Raw genomic sequence first — 19,369 nt, forward strand, 5'->3', positions numbered from 1 at the left:
TAAGGTGAAATCCCAAACGTACAAAATCCACAGAGAAAAACTAAAACTATAAACAAACAGGGAAGAACAAAGTCTATAGACTCCAAAGGAAGGTAACAGACACTCCAATAAATGTTAATACAAGCTCTAAATATTCACAGGCACGATGAGGACTATTCAAGGGATTGAGAAATGGCTCAGGAACAGAGCACAGCTGAAACTAATCAAGACAATGATACAAGAAGTGAAACGTAATACACAAAAGACAAAGGACTATCAAAATAAAACAGGAAGAAATCAAACAATCAGACAAAGACTTGACAAGATACAGGAAAAGTGTATGCTGCAAAAGCTATAAACACTACACTCAAAGACAAACACAACCAATTAAGGAACCTGGGGACTATATACAAGCATTAATGTAACTACAAAATGACAAAGAGCCAGAAAGCAATAAACTAAGAACAAAAAGACTCAAAGACTATGAACAAAATAGAGATGCTTAATAGACAGTAATAGTCCAAAAACAGAATCTAGGTCACAGAAGAATCGATAAGAGAGATGCGGGATCCTAAAGACTGAACTAAGAATAATAACTACATGGAAAACATTCAGGCAAAAAACCTAGATTGCACAACAAGTAGTAATATGAGAATATAAAACCAACTACCCATCACAGCAGCATTGCAAACAATGCTACATTTATCCTCTAAAAAGATTTTACAAGGTAATATGAAAAATGACAGTATATTTGATATAATATTATGGTTATGTTAGTAAACTGCATTATATTTACATCGTTCTGTAACATTACTGCTGCTCTGCAGAAAAGTCTCTGTGTGATCTGGTTATTTTGTGGACATAGACCATCATCAGTTGGTAATAATGAAACTTACCAAATTATGACCAAATGCAGAGAGGAAATGAGCAGCGGAAAATGTAATTTTTTAAGTGTTGGACAACCCAGGGCTCTATAATTTAATCAGAAAATGAAGTAATGGAGTGAAACTTGCACGCTAGTTCAAGCAGCTGCAGCGTGCACATGCAACATATCTCTGGCTCTGCACGTAGCATATCAAACATGCCCTGTAATGGTTGTAGAGACACTTTATTTTAAGATTCTAGTGAATTCTTATGCAGTTTGTGGTGGCTATTTTTTGTATTTATGCAGAGGAAAACATAAAAATGAAACAAGATATACAGAAATATAATGCAGTGAAGCCTTTAGGCATTGTCATTCTCAACTTTTCTGATCTCGCTTTTGCCCTTGTTTAGTCTCCACACATACAAAGTATTCAAAGCATGTCATACGTGCATCAATGTGTGTTTCAGGAACATTTCTAAGAATCATGTAGATATGTTGTTGAGGCAGACTGAAAGCCACAAAGACAGACAATGTAATCCTAAGATTAATTAGCAACTAATAAAACATTCAGTTCTAAATAATTTGGTTCACAACTTACTTGGGTTTCAAATTTTATAAGCAAAAAAAGGACAACCACCTGATTTTCTTCTGGCTCAGATTATGTGGTTACAACTCATAGCTGACAGTTTTATTTTTTCTCTGATTCTTTCATGTTTTTATTTTTGGTGAACAAATGCATGCCTAAATATGTGGGGGACTGTATTCCCACCAATACCCCTAAAATCTACACTTCTATTTAAAATGGAAAAATCCTAATCTCTCCCTCTGACATGTCACTGCAGCTTCTGTAGTCTGGCCTCAAGCTGCTTTTCTGCCATGGATAAAACACCATATCTAATATCAGGCTCTAAAATACGAGGATTTGCTACTTTTCTGCATGTTCTCTCATCTCCTTTGGGCTGTTCCTGGCAGGAATATTTCCTGAAGGAAGCAGGATCTCTGAATACACTATTATGGGAAGCTGTGATGTGCTTTTTAATCCTTATTTTTAATTTCATGCATTAAACTAAATCAAAAAATATTTTAAAAAGCAAAAGAAAAGCCCCTAGGTGAATGTCTTGGAAGATTTTTTTTGGCATCCGGAGTCATTTTAGGAGGGAAAGAAAACATCCTCATACTTGTCACTTTCACTTTTGACTAATTTGGCTGGAGCACCTGCAAAATTACCGATGTTTGCCAGACAACAACACGTTGTTTGCATTTAACTCCGGGCTGAATCGTGTGTGAAGAAGGAAACCTGCCAGTCTGCCACATCAGTGGTGAAGTCGTGCACTTCCTCTGCCTACAGGAAATGACAGGCATCACTTTCCGCCATGCTTCACTGGAACTTTGTCAGCCAAGCCAACAGACTCATGCATGCATACGTGTGAGTGTATGTGCCTGAGTGCTGGTGTGTAAAAATAGAGAGGATTTACTTTGATCATATGGGTTTTCATGTGTCTAGATATGCATGAGTGCTTGTGTGTGCTTCACTCGTCATGCACATCAGTTAGAACGACAAATCTGTGATTAATTCCTGTTATGGTGTGCGTCTCTGGGCTTACCAACCCCTCACTGAGTCAAGTGATGTCATGTTTTTCTTCAAAAGCATCCATATCATGAGCCGTGCCTTTCTACTCTATGTTATGTGTTACAGCTGGTGGTGCACCTTGCCAGCCACTGACCACATGAGAGTCATTGAGATAATTGTTTGAGCTACTGCATGTGTAGCCATCTTGCTAGCAGCCATTTCAGTCAGACATAAATAGGTGCGATAGCAAAGCCGTAGATGCAGGCTGGATTTTTTTTTTTCAAACATCTACAGTGTTTGTTATTCTGAGTCACCTTGGCTTTACTGTATTTCTCTTCTCATAAATATTTATGAACGGGGGGTGGCTGCTGGTTATTGTGAGCTCTTATTAATTAATTTGTCAAGTGAGTTGTCCAAACATGCAAGTGTGACATCCTCATCCAGTGACCATAAACTCAGATCACCTGTAGCTGTTTGTCGGTTCTTCTAATAGTTTTTTTTTTGGCCACCAAGATTAATAATTTTAAAGAAATTCCATTTTAATAAAACTAATTTACTTTAAAATGCTATAATGTCCCACTCTTTGTTAATACATTTTTTTTAAAGAAAGAAAGAGAAACACAGACATGCAAAGTCATGAGGAGAATGGCTGCATCCATGAGACTTTTTACTTTTACTGTTGTTTTGACAACTGTGGACTCATAAGATTATTCTCACACAACGTCCACGTGCCAAAGGCCACTCGTTGCATAAATTTGTCCACCTCAGCAGCTTTTCTACAAAGTGGTATTAATTAATGCCACTGGCTGGTTTAAATACTGCTACCTGTGAGAAAACATGAATAGCAAGCTACTAATTGTACAGAATAATGTATTTTTCAGTTTTCAAGTTAAAAAAAGATTGTTTTCTTCATACTGACAGCTCACTCTGTTATGATTCTTACTTTAATTTTTTTGTTTTTATGCTCGAATTATTGTGGATGTGTTCAGATTCAGCTAACAATACTGAGTATTCAGAGTACTCCAGAGTTCACTTACGATGATTTTGGCTAAGACAAATTTTATACTTTCTCAACACCAGGACTGAGACTCCTGTAGGGACCACATGCCCACAATCGTGTGGTGCAAAGAGTGTGAGACCTGTGACAAAACCTTGAGAGATAAACACAGGAACACTGAAAAACAGCCTAATGGTATACTAACCACTGACACTATTAAGTTGTAAAGCATGAATTCAATACAGAAGAAACACAAAATTAAGAGTAGAAAGCTGTTGTTTCATGCAGGAAAATTAAGTCTGCATGACTGCAGTGTGATTCAGCAATGACGTTTCTTAATGCACATCTGCATTTAAATGGCACTTTTACAAAGTGCCTCTCATTCCCCCTTCACACCCATTCACACATCAGTGCCAGCAAGCTACATGCAAGATGCAAGCCTACCCACTGGGAACTATTTGGAGTTTAGAGGCGTTGTAGTAATTTACGCTCGTAGAGAGGAGGAAGAGGAGGAGGAGGTGGGGATCACACTATCTTGTGCTTTGCAGACTGACTTTAGCTCAGGAGGAAACTTAGACAATAATCTGCTGATTGTTTGGGTGGATTTAAAGTTGGAAACAAACATAACAATATGGTCTGTTTGGTAGATATGAATGACATTGATTGAGAAAAGAATAACCAAATCAGCCTGGTGTTCCAGTCGACAACAGCTAGAATTACAACCAAACCAATCATAGCTTATTCATGAGGTAGACAACCTTCATGCGCCAGAAAATAGCAACAGAGAAATTGCAGAAAGAGTGTGGATGAGATGAAAGTAGCTGAAAGTAGATACTTCTTCACATACAGACATATATAATGTTTATATTTAATTTATAATTTTAACAACAATTTCACATAATCTATTGCACAATATGAGCAGTTTGTAAAATACTGCAGGAAAGCCTTTTTAAGTCGTTTGCTCTTTTTTCATGGTTGTCTTTCCTTTAACTGACCATATAATCTTTTTATTGACTCATCCTGGTGCATCGGAATGATAGTCTGAATTTCTGGGACCGAGTCATTGATTGCACAAAACAAGCAATTTAAAGACACTGACCTATGAGATTTAGAGTTAAAATCCAGCAAATATGAAAAAGTTCCCATCTGACGCCCTTGGATTCTGCTGATTTTTCTTTTACTTTAGTGAAGGCATCCAAAATGTACCTTTATACAATGAAACATTCATTTTTCAATGTTATAGACCTACACAAAGGTGAATCAAAACTTTGCACTATTTTTCCAGCAGTTTTGAGCAATTATACCATAGCAAGCACAGAAGACAAAAACAAATGACATTTTCAGGGTCAAAAAGCACATTTAAGCCCTTTGTAAACTGCAGCCAAAATAATTTTACACCCACTCCAAGTGTCACTATCTTGCCTACAACAAAACTTGAGCATTAGTGTCATGGGACATAATTTCAGAAGCACAGCTGCACCTTTTGATACCCATGAAGTAGAGTAGCAAAAAGCAGTCTTTTCATAATTCCCTGGAGAAAAACAAAATGTACTATTTTAAGGTTAAAAGGGTCACCGTGTGGGATATGTGGCTATTATAGCATCTGAAAGGTCTCCTTTTTACCTAGGTTTTGATACCAGATTTAGCTTCTCTTCAAGATTCCTTCTGTGCCAAAATAATTTTCCAACAAAGTCATATTTGAAAAATTTGAGATTCTGTTTTCTGAAAAAAAAAAAAAAAAAAAAACTAAAATCAAGCTGCAATCTGAAATTTCACACAGCTATCTCCTGTACCTATAAGGTCTCAGAAATGCTGGAAGTAAAAGTATTTTTTGGGCCTGTAAGACAGAAAACATTCATAGCATGAAGATACAATTTTGTATGCACTCACTGTTTTCTCATGAAATGACCCTGGCTATTTTCCCTACTTTACTAACATAGACTGCGTGATCAAGGGGTGGATCGAATAAATACACACAGTTTAATCAATAATGAAAGCATTATTAGTTTCAGCTCCATTTCACTTTGTATTCCTGACCACATCCATGTGAACGTGAGTGGGAAGAGGAAAAAGCCAGCAGCGTTCCCTCCCGCTGCTCGGAGCTCTTATGTGGCCACCAACAGACAGTGCAGGGCTGGAAACAGCCTGCTACAACATGGCATCAACAGCACTCAGCCAGCCCCTGAGAACATGCAGTGTTCAGCAGAGCACTCACTGAAGAGATCACTAACTGGCTAGAAGGCACTAAAAGAACAGACAGGCCACCACACACTATATACACGAAAACCAGTTCAAGCTCGCAGCTGCCCAGGTCCCTGACCACATCTGTCAGTCTGATTATATTGACATAAGGGTCCATAAAAGCAAGGAAAAAATCCAAAGTGGGAGCACGCTAATAATTGAGTCTGTAAACAATTTACTGTGTCCACTGTACATGGACGTCATTATGCTTTGAGCTAAACGCTAACTCAGACATGTTTTTTGTCACAGCCAAAATCACGACACTCCCGTTACGAAATGTGAATATTAACATCATCATCTCGAAGAAGGACCAAATAGACAGATGGTTTGAGAAAGGAGTGAAGGAGACCACCTGGGAACCAGCTGTAACGCAGTCCAAAAATCCCTTCCAAAGTGTTTCAAACATGAAGCCCCACTCGCGACTTGACCCATGTGACTTGTTCCAGTAGACCATGTTAACCACATACTTGGATAAGCAAAGAAAAACAAGCTTTACATCGCTCCCTAGCGAGGTAGAGCCAATCATGCATCATGAGCAATACAACACAATGCTTGTTTTTAAAAAGCAGCACGTTCATGGACAAAGCCTGGTAATACTGGGATGGTGTTTACTTAATATTAAATGATGTCATGGTGGCACATGCATCCTTCACAGTTATAGTTTATAACTTCCGCCATCAAAGATTTACTATAAGGTTAAAGGAAAATGTGAATACTTGATTATGTGTCGACAGTGTTGGGGAGTAACGGAATACATGTACCGCCGTTACGTATTTAAAATACAAAACATGAGTAACTGTATTCCGTTACAGTTACCGTTTAAAAAGGTGGTATTCAGAATACAGTTACTTTGTTGAAATAAATGGATTACACTGCAGTACTTCCCTGTTTCATTTTGTCGTGGGTCAGGACTGTTTGGGTTTTGTTTGACAGCTACGTTCTGTTGTTCCAGGCGGCAGCGTTACGGTTGCCATGGTTACAGGGTGACGCTCTCTCTCTCTGTGTTTCCTGGGTGAGAGAGCGGCTTTTTGTTGTTGTTGTTGTGCTAAGCTAACAGGCAGAATGCTACAAGCATAGCTCTAAAGAATGTAGCATCATGGGCAGTGTAGTCCGTGCTGCAGGGAGAATGGACTGTCAAACATGTTATGTGTCTGTGAGCGCGAGGAGGGAGAAAAAGGAAAAGTACGAGCTGTCATCGAGCAAAAACGGGAGCTGGAAGCATGTAAATATAATAACCACTGCAGCCAAACAGAGTGCCTGACGAGCCCAGTTGTAAGTAAGCTATTAAGACTTGACTGTACACCGTGTTCGTGTTTTCCTCCGAAAACAATAAGTTCCGTTGGAGCCTTTCAACGCCTCTCTCTGTCTCTGCTAGCAAAGTTGACCCAGACAACAAAGTAAAGCTATTTTTCGGCTACGAGCCCGACACGAACCCGACGTATTAGCCAGAGGTCCCTTTACTACAGTTCGGAGTCGCGGACCTTCAGTAATAGTAATAAATCACACAGCAATAGTACATTCACGTTGTTGTAAAAAGCATGATAATATATTAAGTAATCCAAAGTATTCAGAATACGTTACTGTCATTGAGTAACGTAACGGAATACGTTACAGAATACATTTTGGGGCATGTATTCTGTATTCTGTAATGGAATACATTTTAAAAGTAACCTTCCCAACACTGTGTGTCGAATTAACATTTTGACCTGAGGATTGGACTAGATGAAAAATCAGGTAATAATAATAATATATCCTTATTATACAGAAGCCATCAGCAGTTTCTACCTACTGGTGACAGAAGCTAATTACTAAATTCAAACATAAAGCCAGACACGCCCAAAACAAAAGAAAAGTTAACCCAACATTGCGAGGAAAAACATTTTTAAAATGTGCAAGAAGACCGAAATATGACACTCTTAAAATAACATTTAAAAAAGATGAAATGATATATTACATAAAAGCAGGCTCAGAAAAATGTGCTTTAACAAGTGGTTTGAAGGACGCCACCGAGTTTGGAGGCAGTATTTCTTCAGGCAGGTCTCTGAAAAGTTGAGGGGCCCAGATGGTAAAAGCAGGGTCACCTTTAGATTGAAGCCTTGACTTCAGGGCTGCACATGAGGTTATAAGGAAGCAAACTCACTCTCATGCAGTCAACATTTCTGCTGTGTAGCTTGGTGGTCACACCCAGACGTGCTGGGTTTTCAAAGTTATGAATGAATGAATGAATGAATACGAACATGTTTCAGGTGACATGAGATATGAGAAGCCAAATCAGACAAACACTATTTAACCCTGGACTTAACCTGAGCCCACAGCTGCAAGTAAAACACAGCAGGTGTATGAAAAACAAGCACAAAGACACAAAACAGTCCATACAAAGCGCACGTGTAACTTCAACAAGTCCATGACTGAAAGACCTACAAGATCAGACAGCAGCACTTTGGCTGCTGTTCAAAGGTAACATTTATTCATGCTGTTGGTTGCGGGGCATAAGCTAAAGTGACCTGTCTTCTGTAGTCTCTGCTGCTATACTTTGAAGCCTCCCATTGTGTTAGCCCGTTGCCTGAGAAGCACATGAAAGGATATCGCAACTTTGAAGTCGACACAAGCTCCGACTCTCGCCCCAACCACTTACTGCTGGGGGCGTGTGTGTGGGGGGGGGGGGCAACCGTGAATCAAACATTCAGATAAATAAATGAAAACAACTGGTCTGGCATTGTCTCTCTGGACATCACAGTGGGATTATTGTTCTCAGAGCCTTAGGCCGTGGTTGCCATAGTGTCCACACAGGCACTAAAAGGCCATGGGAGGCTTTAGTCAATAACAGTGACTGGTTATCAAAAAGGGCGTGCCCCCAATTTGGACAAAGGACAGAGATCTAAACGCAAAGCATACCAGGTCTGCTGGATTACCCAGGAGCCAAGGCCTTTAATTTCACCTGTTTTTGTATTATTCCATATTTACTATGTGTTTCTCCTTTGTGTGGATTTTTTTTGGTGTATGTTTTAATTTGTGAACCTTACATCTGAGTATTTGTATGGCCTTGCTGCAAATTAACTCTGTCATCACTTCATAAATTCTAAATGTAAAAGAAGCCACAACCACCAATCCAATGACTGCAGAATTCCTGTGCACAACACATAGTTTTGTAAGTCCTCTAACACAAATGTTAAGTTGTGTTAACTTCACAAATTAGTTTCTTCTACATAAATCTGCTCTATTTCTTACTTTTGTTGCAGAAGTTATCTATAGTACCTATCTACCTAATACTTTACAAGTATGTATTTCATTAATGAAAAGTTGCACACATCTTTATCTATTCAAGCAGGGAAGTACATAAACATATATAAAGTGGTTGTTTCTTTAATTTATTGTCTTAGTTTGTCAAACTGGGGAAAGATTTCGAATGCCATTACACACAACGTCATTTCTGCAAACTAACATCTGTAAATATGCAAAGTGGACTTTGTTTTCCTGGCAAACATGCAAACCGCTATCGCGAGTTTGCTCAAAAACTTTTCTGCTGTTTTCCCTCAAATATTTGCTTATTCAACTTTTACAGTGTAGCCATCTTCATGAATATGAAATAACAGATGTAACACTAACACACTGGATCCTACGCTCATCTCACAGTCTTCTCACAGCCTCACAACCATAATCTACTTCTCCTACAACTTTCCGTAGTTTTTACAGTAGCTGGCCCTTTGGTGTAGCGAAGATAATGGAAGGTTATGATAAATGCGTGCATGTTTGTTTCATTTTAAATTACAGCCTTTGATTTTATTTTAATTTATGTTTTCTAGTAAACAATTACTAATAGATTGAAAGTAGCAGGCTGTACTGTATCAGAAGGGTTGATTTTTAGTGTTGACTGCAAAATTTGTCCTTTCCATCTATTTTCCTCCACTTATCCAAGTCCTTCCCAGCTGTCATAGGACAACAGGCACAGTACATGCTGGACAGGTCTCCGATCTATCACAGGCTTCACGCTCACACGCACACCTGTGTTCAGTTTTGTCAGGGACCTATGCAGGCACAGGGAGAACACACAATCCACACCAAATGTACTATTCAACAAATGAAATGCAAAATTAGGCATTAAATCTATTTTATAGACCCAGTACTGTAATATATGTGCATACAGCATGTTAAATATGAGGTAGGGCCTCCTCTGGGCGTGACACAAGCTGCCACCCGTCTCTGCATCAACAGCACAAGTGTCCGAATCCGTTGTTGAGGATTTGCTCTCCGTTCCTGGATGAGTGCCCTGCAGTTGTGCAACATCACTGATTGTAGCTGCCTCTGATCAAGGCATTGTCCTGCCAGTACAGTCACAGGGTGGAGCAGCTCATCTCCACCAAAAACAATCAGATGATAGATGGTGCTGTTGTGGACATGCAGCACTGACATGCATACCAGCATCCAGTATGTCAGCGGCCTGCGATTTATGTTTGTACAAAAGTATTCCTGTGAAAGATATGATGACATCATACATGACTCAACTATGTCATTTTAGTCCCTAGCAGCTTGGTCACCTGAGGGTTAAATTGCATTGATATAATATGAGATTAAGAAGGAATGTGGTGAAGATTTTATCTGTGTTTTTATAATTCTCACTTTATAATGGCAAACACTCCAGAAAAGAAAGTGTTTTTCTAAGCAGAGCAGGCTTCCCAACCTTTGTCTTTATGTCACGGACGCTGCTGTGCTCAGCATGTGAGTGTCCGTGTCTGGCTCCTCATCAGGGCTCCGTGTTCCTGAGCAAGCTAGCTCAGTGTTATATTGATTAAGCCTGTGGCAACACAGGCAGATTTATTCTCTTATTAGGAGCTCCTAATGCCTGATCAGGACAGATTAAAGGTCTGCCACTGCCTTCAGCTACACTATCATTTAGACCCTCTCATTAGGATTGGATGGCTGTATCAACATAATTAGCCTGAGGACGAAGCACTGGAACTGTACAACTGGCAGACAACAAACACTGATTCCCAGCATAGTGGGAAAGTGGGAAAATAAGCTATTGACTTATTGATGACATAAGATGATTAACAGAGCATGACTGAAAATATTTTAATTCCAGGGAAAACAGAATTACTTATTTCTCCATATCCTGCAGTACAGCCACAGCCACATCCTGTCAGAATACATCCTACATTAGACTTCAGCCCAAGGAGATCAATAGAAACTTCAACCAGTCGCTTTTGACTGATTGCCTGGCATTTTTAATATACATGTTTTATCAATCATTTATGCAGCTGCCACTAACATCCAACTGAAGGAGCATTACGTTTGTTTTTGATTGATTTTTCTTTTTTTTAAACTCTTGCTACACAAACTGCTTTCATTTTATTATCGTTTCATCACCGAGATACTCTGCAAAAATAAATTTCAGTGGATGTAAATGCAACACGTTTAAATCAGGGATATTAAAACCACCAGTTTAAGGTAATATATGCACTTACAAATTCACAATACATTTTTTTTATTAGTAGCTAGATTTGATTTGATTTGATATTAGTATTTTGATTGGTTTGAGGTTTGGATTTATTTTGCATACTCTCACATGTTTTCATAATTTTTTCAGTTTTCTGATAATTTACTGGACAAATAATTCAAAAAGCATAGGTCTCATCATGTGGGAGAGACGTATTAAAGGTTTCCTTTTTCCTAGATTTTGATATTAGCTTCATCTTCCAGCCGCATGTCAGAATAATTTTCTAATGGCTTGGTTACACTATAGTAAAAGTAGGATGGTAACCTCCATACAGCTGGAAATAATTTGCTGTCAGAGACCAACTGCAAGTAATTGTGGTGACCAACTGGTCACCAAGAGGTTGAACATGTAACACCTTCAACCTCATGGCACCTGCTTTAAATCAGAAAATGACTGCATGTCGCCTGGTGGGAGGCAGTCTGCTTCCAAACAATCAGTCTCTCTACCGTCACACTCAGGGCATTTTCACATGTATAGTTCATTTGCTCTTGTCTCAATCACTTGATGACTTTGTAAACTTGTAGCTTTTTCTCATGGTTTGGTTTCCTTTCACACTGGAAAAAACTGAATACCATGCATCACTATATACCATGTGACAATGTTTAATCTGCTTATTGGTGAGATGTGCCTGCAGCGGGAACAACAAAAGCAAACACAGGAAGAAGATGTGTTCTGGCCCAGTGGATAACCTGGAGAATTTACACCTTTCCTACTATAAACAAACTATTCTGGAGTTCATTTGAAACTAGACCAAGGAGCATAACTATTAAGCCTGCGCCTAGAAGCGTAAGCCATCTGCGATTTATCTCTTTGCTAAAGGAGATTTGAATCAACTGATTGTATTCCCATATGTCCTGCAGAAACTACATTTATGGAAGACTTCCTGTTTCAAACATACGAGGTTTTGGCGGGATTTGTGAATGTGAGAAGTTAATGTGAAATTCTGTGTACGTAGAACAGGTAACTGACTTTGTCTTATTACTATTTTATCATTGTCTTGGCAGACCAAAGTTGCTGCGAGTGGTCAAAGACCTGGTCCCTGTTTTTGAAGCAACCATTTTAAAAGGCACAAAGATCACAAATTCATTGCACAAAATAGTGCTATTTTAGTCAGGTGGGAGGCACCCGACTGTGGATGACCATGTGGAAAAGTAAGAAGTTCAATAGTTTCTTTTGTTTGTTTGTTTGTTTGTTTGTTTGTTTTTTAAATCAAAATAGAAGTTGGAGACTTGTTAAAGTTATGTAAAGGTAACAAAAAAGAAAAAAAATTATGCACAGTATCAGTTCACATAGGTCTGCAACTAAAGTTAAGCTACAAACTGATAACCTGATGATCAGATCACATGATCTCAAGCAAGCCTACATCAGATGACGGCTCAGCTGACCTAATCAGTGTCAGGTGTCTTGTCACTGAGCCCCACTCTGGTCTAAGCTGGGAGCGTCTTGCGGCTCTTCATTTGATTCTGACTGAAATAAAGTTGATTATTTTACTTGAAAAAACCCCCACATAAGTAGTTAATATTAAGACTTATCTTAATAAACTGATATAATATACGCCCATACAAAAATGTAGAACAGGGATTTTTGTTTTTTTAGTTGATTAACAGGGAATTTTTATGAGTGTATTATTATGATCACTAATTCTTCCCTATATTGACAACACAGAGTGAAGCAGAGGCTTTTTAACACCCAGGTGAGCAGTAAAATCCACTTAATCCTCTTAAATTCATCTAAGAGGGGTGAATGTCTGAGGACATGTGGTTAGCCTTCTATCATTTGCCATTAGGATCATTCATCCGATTCCTCCTCCTGTGACCCAGTGATCCATCCAGAGGTGATCTGATTGGTTTCAGATTGATGTGGGCTCAGTTCGAACACCTTCATCCCGCCCCACCCCCGCCTCAACCCAACCCCGGTCCCACAGGGGCGTGTCGAGCAGAAAACAAACAGCGTGTCACACACAAGCTCGCACACACACACACACACACACAGAAACCCCCGATTACATCGAAGCACATTATCTACTGAGGTTGCTTGGCAACCAAACGGAGACACACACATCACAACATAATGGCTAATTTGTATCCAGCTGTGTCAGCAACGGGTAGACAAACCTGAAGAGCCATTTCTCTAGCTTTAGTTTCTGGAGCAAAGAAAAGCCCTTCAAATAAAAAGCTGGTTTTGATACACTGTAAACAAAAAGCTATTGATTGAAATCAGTGCATAAAAGTTTAAAATGCATAAAAAACATACTTCTTTATGGCTTATTAAGCATAAAGACCAAAACACAATGCAAAAGTGTGATCACCACTGCCATTTTCAGATGCAGATAGTTAAGGATCCCATCAACTGTCTCTGAAGTTAAAGCTATTGTAATGTTTTACAGTCAACCATGGCTAACATGCAGTACTTTTCAACAGTCTTGAGCAATCACTCATTTCCCTATACTATTTAGAACTTAAAAAACAAACAAACAAAAACATACATAAGGACACATAAGATCAGTCTGAGGACAGGTTATAACCACCTGACCTATCTTACACTGTAGGTTGGAAATTATGTTTCCCAGGTGAAAAATGACCAGATGACCAGACAGTTCTTCAGCGTCAATCATAACAGGTTTGCAAATGTCAATAATTAATAAATAGCAATGAAAGTAACTTTAAACTACACCGCAGGATACCTTTAAAAACACATGTTGTGCTCTGAGTCTGAGAGACTCTGATTATTAAATATCGTGGCCAATGACATTGAGACCTGCTAAAAAACAGAAGAAGACGTCAGTCGACATGCCTCTGTATGCTCTGATCTTCTAACAGAAACTCTTTGCCTCAACAAGTACAGCAGGGAGAGAATAAATGTAATCATAGATTCTAACTATTTTCCTGATTCTATGCCAAGAGAAGGCAAAAGAAGGTCTGAAATGTGCTCTTTATGGCATGACACGACTGAAAAAGGATAACTGTTCTGAGACGCATGAACCAAATCTGTCATTTGAGCCTCCCTTACCTGCATTGATTCCAGCTGTTGTGTTTTTATTGTCACCTGTCAACACTTACAGCCCTGTTCTGGTTTCCATTTAAAATCCAGCTCAATTTATTCCCTTTATTGACATTTTGAAAAAGCCATTAGCTATCACCGGAGTCCAATCAAAAGCTCATAGAGTACGAATGCCGGACATCATCTCTCTGGGCATGCATTTATTAAAGCAAAACAGGCATTTATCAGCACGTTTCTAATATTGTATGACTGCTGGTTGGGGACATTGTATTGATACTCTAACCTGACAAAAATCAAATATTTGTTCCCTCCTGGGAGTCACTAGTAACCCAGTCAACATGGATCAATATCATATTTGAAAAACTGCAATTTCTCCAATGGCCACATGAGGCTGGTTCCAGAAGTGAGTCATTCCCCACAGTTTCCACATTAAAATGTCCAACTTGTTTAAAACATTCACAACTCATTTACACCTTCATGACAAACGTGTGTATTCAGTTTTTCCATAAATCTGCCTTTTAAATTGCATTTTGTCTTAAATGTATGCATTTGAGAGCATTTCCATTGTCTTTACCTGGCAAAAAAAGGCTTGTTGTGTGATTTGTACTTAAAAGCCCATCAAAGAAATCTGTGCTCCTATTTTCATAGTTCACCTTCTTATATTTTATCTGTACATTACTGACATCTGAGTCTTTCCAGGTTTGCAATCCATGACCCTAAAACTCCACTGTAACATCCTAACACAGTCAGTTCTGGCTTGCAATGGCGACAATGCTAAAAAAAAACTGATGGGCACTTTACAGAATAATGGGTGGAGTCACAGTGGCTACATCTATCTTTCATATGCATTTCAATATCAACATTGATGGGGTTTTCCAAGCTCTGGGTAACATGTTTGTTAGGCTATGATTTCATGTTGAGTTGAGGACACAAGTGCAGATGCATAGAGGCAGGTACAGGTGAACTTAAAGTGAGCTGTTCATTACCAGACCAGTCGTTGAAACAAAAGTCTCAAGGGGAACACTGGAAACAAGGAGCAATCTACACTGGGGAATACAGGCTAATGAAGTATGGAAACAGGTCCAAATGTGGGAGTGGGAACACACCTGAAACTCAGATTAAAACAAGACTGGGGAAAGTAAAACAGTACACTAAACACATGGGACACGGACTACCAGGAAAACAGGAAACCAAACTGAAGGAGACTTGACACAACAGGGACAGAACAGAATTAATGCACTAAGCAAAAAGATACATGAATATAAACTCAAGGAAAACCAAGAATAACAGATTTATATACATTTACCAAAAAAACAACAACCTCTAAATCACTGGGTAACAGAGCCAGGACCATAACAATGTTATCTCAGAGGACTCCAGTGTTCGGATAAATATCTGTGTCCTTATGGTAGAAATACACTTCTTACTGCATTACCAAATCCCCTAATGAAAGATTGTGTCCTACTCGCTTTTAGGTGGAATAATTACAGCAAAATGTTAAACTTTTTAAAATGCGTTTCATAAAAACACTAAATGTTCTGGCACTGAGTGGCTCTAACCACAAGGCACACAATTGTTTACATTGTGCCAGTTTGTGGGTTTTTATTGTGCTCTATAAACAGGAAGTTGGTTAGGACATTAATTCAAGTCGATCTGTTCTGTTCATTTCCAGCTCCAAAACACATTTTACTCATGAACTCTGTTTGAGCAGCTTTGCATTATTCACACTCAGTGATGGGAATAACGGCGTTACAAGTAACGGCGTTACTTTTTTTCACTAACGAGTAATCTAACTAATTACTATTCCTATCGTTACAACGCCGTTACCATTACTAAGAAGAAAATGTGGTGGGGTCCCGTTACTATTTTTCAACAAACAGACGGTTGAAGCTGTCTTCAGTTTACAGTATCAGTTGCACGGAAGTAGCTGTAAGTAATCTGGACGCTACAGCTTTGAGCAGCTGCGCGCGGTCCCATGGGTGGCAATCACTTTCTTGCAGACGATCACTTTTTGGCACAACACCTGGAGCTAAGGGGGCAAAACAATCGCACGAGTGCTGCTGTTTGACTGAGGAAGAATAAAGTAGTCGTGGTAAGTCAATCACATGACCACTTCAAGATGACAAAGCAACAAGGTGATATAGTTTTTAACTTGTGTTGATAGGCCACGCAAAACCAGAGTCATGATAAACAATATATACGCAGCATTTTTTCCTGAATAGTTTCGTCACATTTACTGTCTAAGGACAGCGCAGCAAGCACTCTCTGCTTATGAGCAAAAAAAACAAAACAAAAAAAAAAACGCCCTTTCGTGTTGGTGGAGAAATGCACCATGTCGACCAATCAAAAAATGATATGGCAACATGACATTTGGTTGTTTAGGAAGACGGGGAAGTTTTAGGAGTGATGATGATGAGAGAGAGAGAGAGAGAGAGAGAGAGAGAGGAGGGGGGAGAGAGAGAGAGAGAGAGTTTTGAGATGTGAGATATTTGTTAGGTTTAGAACAGCTGATTGTTATACAAATAGTTTGAAATGGTTATTAAAAAGGGTAAAAGGTAAATGGCTGCAAATAACTTTGTTGTTTGCAAAACTTATACATATGATTTTAAAATTGACAATTTATATTTGCATTTAAAGTTATGAAGTATGATTCATTAAACATGTTTGTGGTTGTTACAGTAAAAATATAACTTTTTTTTACTCGGATTTTATGTTTTCTGTCTGATTTTAGATCAGTTGTGTTAATACAGTATGTCAAAATGAAAACATAACTGTAAATTCAGACACGTGAGGTTGTGCTGAAAAGGATGATGCCAAACAAGGCAAAGTAAATAGTTTTTAAAGCTGAAATGTAGAGGGGAACTCAAAAGTAGTAAAATGGCCAATTATACCCTGGACCCCAGAGGGTTAAACATTTTTTTTAAAGTAACGCAATAGTTACTTTTCCTAGTAATTAATTACTTTTAGAATATTGTAACTCAGTTACTTCTCTGAAGAAGTGACTAGTAACTATAATTAATTACTTTTTCAAAGTAACTTGCCCAACACTGATCACACTAATCTGCCTTATTATAACAATGCCCCCGCCCCAAGAAACACTCACAAAAAACCCCAAAAACACATAAATACTGTATACTTTACTTTATATATACTGTATAAGACAGACTCTTTGTCCCATAAAGACAACATTTCACCCTTAAAGACAAGCTTTGACATATTAAAGGTGGCTTCCATGTGTAAGCAGCTCAGAAGCACTTTATGATTCATGTCTTTTGAAGAAATAGAGGTAATGACTGACATGTAAACCTGAAGACTAAACTCTTGTATCTGACCACAGTAAAAACAACACCAACTTAGAAACGTATTAATATCCTTACACCCTCTTCCTGTATTACACTGTAAGGACTTCTTACATCATCAAAAGGGAGTACTGTACTGCCCTAAGCTTTGAAATCCTAGCAGTAACTACTCAGTACTATTGGCTTGACCGTGTTCCCTGTCACTGACTCTTCATGGCTCCCCTCTGATGATAAGAAACACAGGCTATTACATCCCTGCAAAGGCCTAGAGCCTCAATGGCTTCCCTGCCGAGAAGCCACCAAGAGCTGCTCAAAAGAGGAAGAAAAGCTTTCAACAATAAAAGCATGTGTCACAGAGCGCCCCACTTAGCTAACAACTTCCAGTGCAGACATGCAATTACATCTGAAACTTATATAAAATGTGAAACATGCAGAATATTGAATATTGTACAGCCTAAGGTGGTATGTCAGCCCCGCATCAAAAGAAGGCAACCTCAAATTGTTAGAAACAAAGATGGAAGCCGCTCTGCGAGGACATGGCGTCTGTATGGTGTTGCCCAGGAACAGTGTTGAACTCAAGGACAAAGGCTAAAACCAGCAAATGCTCACATCACACTCCTTTCACTTCTTTCACAGGCTCGGGTTACTCGTTGAATAACAGACATGCTTGTGGGCACATGATCTAACTGGAAGGAGGTGATTCCACTACACTCCCTCTCAGGGTGCTCACAGATATGCACAAAAGAAACCACTCTTACTGCAATGTTTCCATCTCCAGCTGACACCCAGCGGGCGAGGGACTCACCCCGTGAGGACGACCACGAAGTCCATTACATTCCAGCCATTGCGGAGGTAGGAGCCTTTGTGAAATGCGAAGCCCAGGGCGATGATCTTAATGGCGGCCTCAAAACAGAATATTCCAATAAAGTAGGGCTCTGTGTCGTCCTGCAGAAAGACAGAGAGAATCAGAGAGGGGATGAGACCAGCAGAAGAATATCTTTTTGTTGGAGGTAGGAGAGTGTTTACTGAAGCATTAAGTCAAAGAGCAGGGGGTGAATAAAAGACAGGGAAAAAACTTCTTTCACTTTTTATGCCGGCATGAGCAGAAATGCAGGAATTGAAGCTCTCTTTTGGATGAAAAGACAGTAAATACTGGGAAAACAAATATCCACAAACGCAGGATGATCGTATGGGGGTATTGTAAATTAATGGCGCCCCAGGCGTGCACATTTAATGCATTCAAACAAAAAAATTTAGCTTCAAGTGAATGCAGACAACTACATGTGCAAACAAAAAATTGTCACATTAAATATCATCAGTGCTGCGTGACTCCAAAAAAAGGGCAACCTCTGCTGAGGCCATGCAACAGGGCACTTTAAATGGAATAGAGGGCCTTTCTGTCTCACCAGTGAGGTAACAAAACCAAAACTAGAGGTCAGGTAGAGTATCTGGCACTAAGAAATGGCCACTTAGGCTGACCAGAGAGGCATTTGAGATACTTAGCCTGATAGGGCAGCAACAACAAAGGCACTTGGCCATTTCTTGTATGACATAAGAGAAAAATAGGGAAGGGAAATCTTGCTGCGATTATGTTGGTAGATGGGCAGAAAGAGGAAAAGGTGAGGTGGGGACTGACCAGAAGGTCACTTAAAGTACTCGTGTAGCATTTGAGGTTCCTAATAAAGAATCAGATCCAACTGAAAGGAGTCTGAGTGCTTTATTTGCCCTTATTGTGTAAAATACAAGGCAAATGAAAGGCACCTTCTTAAGATCCTAACCACAGACTGTATATAAAAGATGGATGTAGCCACTATAATGTCATTGAATGGTTTGCATGGTGATTTGGAGCCAGACATAAGAGATGGATGGATGTCGCTGAGAAACTCTCATACAGTTTTTACTTGTGACTTATGAAGCTGCTAGA

The 19,369-nt window shown here is 39.1% G+C and overlaps 1 protein-coding gene across 5 annotated transcripts in view; it reads right to left on the bottom strand.

Moving 5' to 3' along the window:
- Positions 1-19,369, bottom strand: part of cacna1bb (calcium channel, voltage-dependent, N type, alpha 1B subunit, b) — a 221,529-nt gene that overhangs the window by 195,221 nt on the left and 6,939 nt on the right. For all 5 annotated transcript variants that reach the window (XM_082541616.1, XM_082541615.1, XM_082541614.1 and 2 more), the window contains exon 3: positions 18,251-18,390. In XM_082541616.1, coding sequence (XP_082397742.1) covers positions 18,251-18,390 — 140 coding nt within the window. The remainder of the gene's footprint in view (positions 1-18,250; positions 18,391-19,369) is intronic.

Source organism: Aulonocara stuartgranti, assembly GCF_965226115.1.
Source record: "Aulonocara stuartgranti genome assembly, chromosome: 7".
Lineage (NCBI taxonomy): Eukaryota > Metazoa > Chordata > Actinopteri > Cichliformes > Cichlidae > Aulonocara > Aulonocara stuartgranti.